The 2,263-nt window shown below is 45.0% G+C and overlaps 2 protein-coding genes across 2 annotated transcripts in view; one reads left to right on the top strand and one right to left on the bottom strand.

The window, feature by feature from the left end:
* Positions 1-252: 252 nt before the first annotated feature.
* Positions 253-1,309, top strand: chst14 (carbohydrate (N-acetylgalactosamine 4-0) sulfotransferase 14; the record flags this gene model as incomplete). The annotated part of the gene is given in 1 exon segment (XM_014029837.1): positions 253-1,309. A coding segment is annotated over 1 exon segment (828 nt), but the record flags the coding sequence as incomplete, so codon positions are not given.
* A 13-nt stretch (positions 1,310-1,322) lies between these two features.
* The window catches only part of LOC106533504 (centrosomal protein of 135 kDa), a gene marked incomplete at its 5' end in the record, with an annotated part of 17,501 nt that continues 16,560 nt past the window's right edge, over positions 1,323-2,263 (bottom strand). Inside the window, 2 exon segments of the mRNA XM_014029836.1 lie at positions 1,323-1,583; positions 1,688-1,828. Of these exon segments, the coding sequence (XP_013885290.1) occupies positions 1,562-1,583; positions 1,688-1,828 (163 nt within the window).

The following is a 2,263-nucleotide window of genomic DNA, read 5'->3' as shown; positions in this document are numbered from 1 at the left end:
AATAACATTTATTACTTAATGGAAACACTGCAGTTGCGAAACATTAACAGAATATCGACAAAGTTTTGTGCATATTTTGCAATGGAAACGCAGCTACTGCTGTCGGGTCAGATTATAAACTCTGGGATTAAGCTGGAATATGTTGGACTAGAAGAATACAACTGTTTCTAGTCAAGAGTCAGACCTTTCATTAACATTGAACTAAAACCATTACACTCCATGTTTGAGTTACTGGTTTCTGTTTATGTCTAGATCCTCCAGGAGATCCGGAACCGGACCATCAGAGCCATGTGCAGACAGAGGAACTCGGCCCACAATATTTGGTCCCTGAGCCCCCTACAGAGGAAGACCCTGCTGCAGCACGTCCTGGTCAACGACAAGTATCGCTTCCTGTACTGCTACGTCCCCAAAGTGGCCTGCTCCAACTGGAAGAGGGTTCTGAAGGTCCTGAGCGGAGCMCTGGAGAGCGTGGACGTCAGCGTCAAGATGGACCACCACAGCGACCTGCTCTTCCTGTCCTCTCTGAAGCCAGAGGAGATCCGCTATCGACTCCTGCAYTACTTCAAGTTCATGTTTGTGCGGGAGCCCATGGAGCGCCTGCTGTCGGCCTACAGGAACAAGTTCGGAGAGATCCAGTCCTACCAGAAGAAGTACGGCGTGGAGATCATAAAGCGGTACAGAAAGGGCCGGGGCAAAGGCTCCGCTGTGACCGGAGACGACGTGACGTTTGTGGAGTTCGTGCGCTACCTGCTGGAGGAGGACGTGGAGCGCATGAACGAGCACTGGATGCCCATGTACAACCTGTGCCAGCCGTGCGCCGTCTCCTACGACTTCATCGGCTCCTACGAGCACCTGGAGGCGGACGCAGAGTTCGTGCTGCAGAGCATCAAAGCTCCAGCTTCCCTCCACTTCCCCCAGAGACAAACGTGGTACAAGCCCATCACCACAGAAACCTTACACTACTACTTGTGCACGCTGCCGCAGAAACTGGTGCAGGAACTTTTACCAAAGTATATTTTAGATTTTTCTCTGTTCGCCTACCCTCTCCCCAACACAACCTCAGAACACTGCCGGCATTAAAGCTGCTGCTTTAATCACTTCTCTGCGTTATAGAAAACAGTATTTAAAGACGTTTTTTACTACAGATGTGTGCGTGAGAGTTCAGGACCACTAAAGACTGAAAGACAAAGAACTGTTACAGTAAAGTATAAATGTTTAGTGACCTCAGTCAACATTCTGTGGTTTAGCAGGCTAAAACACCAACATACTTTCATTGATAACTTTTTTAATAAAACACAATCATATTTTATGATGCACACTTGTTCAGTTGGATTTTTCCTCTTTATTTAGTAATAATTTAATAGTTTAAAATATGAAAACATGAATATTAAACATTATACACAGAGTGCTGGGTCCTGCTGTAAGGTCAGAACAGTTGATCTGTAACTTTACATCATCCTGACAGACAGCGTTTGGAATATAAAGATGTATTTTCTCCTGCCCCACTGATTGGACAGAACGAGGAGCACTGATGTCTGGCAGGTCTGTGTCGAACTTCTCTTTAGTCCTTGAAGCTGACAGCCCTGAAAGAGAAAAAAACAAATTTCTGTGTGAAAATCTAAAATCTRGGTGAACAGAAAACATCAAAGCACATTAAAAGGAACCAGGACCACAATCCGAGCCTTACTTGTCTGCAGACTTGTCTGCGGTGTGGTCCAGGGTTTTGAGAAGGGAGCGTTCTGTGGGGGTCTGCTGAGAACTGCTGGAGGCGCTGAGGGGGGAGGAAAAGGACAGACCCTGTCTCCGCAGCTCCTGAACGGCTCGTTCACTGAGGACACAAACATGTTTCTATTTGATCTTTCACTTTTAAAGGGATCCAGAATACTTGTAACATCAGACATTATTTGATAAACATTTGCTGTAAACAAACTGTAAAAATACTGTAAGCTGTTTAGCTTTCATTAATTTAAAAATATATACAGTATTGTCACATGGACGGCGCCATTTTATCAATGCTGCAAAGCATACTGGGTAATTGACTACGTACTCGGTTTTCTAGTGTAAAGCTAAAGGTTAATTTTAGTCAATATATGTTGATTTTTAAATGAAACCAGAGAGCGTTGACAGAGAGGAGAAGGTAGAAATGACTCAGCCTGGAACTGAAAATATGGATGGAGGACAACAGTTTAGCTTGTTTGTCGCGCTAAGCGCTGAGCTAATACATAAGGCAATATGGCGTCAGCGCTAGCGCAAAGGCTAACAG

The sequence above is a fragment of the Austrofundulus limnaeus genome, unplaced genomic scaffold (genome assembly GCF_001266775.1).
Source record: "Austrofundulus limnaeus strain Quisiro unplaced genomic scaffold, Austrofundulus_limnaeus-1.0 Scaffold958, whole genome shotgun sequence".
Lineage (NCBI taxonomy): Eukaryota > Metazoa > Chordata > Actinopteri > Cyprinodontiformes > Rivulidae > Austrofundulus > Austrofundulus limnaeus.
This window is presented reverse-complemented; position numbering and strand designations above follow the sequence as displayed.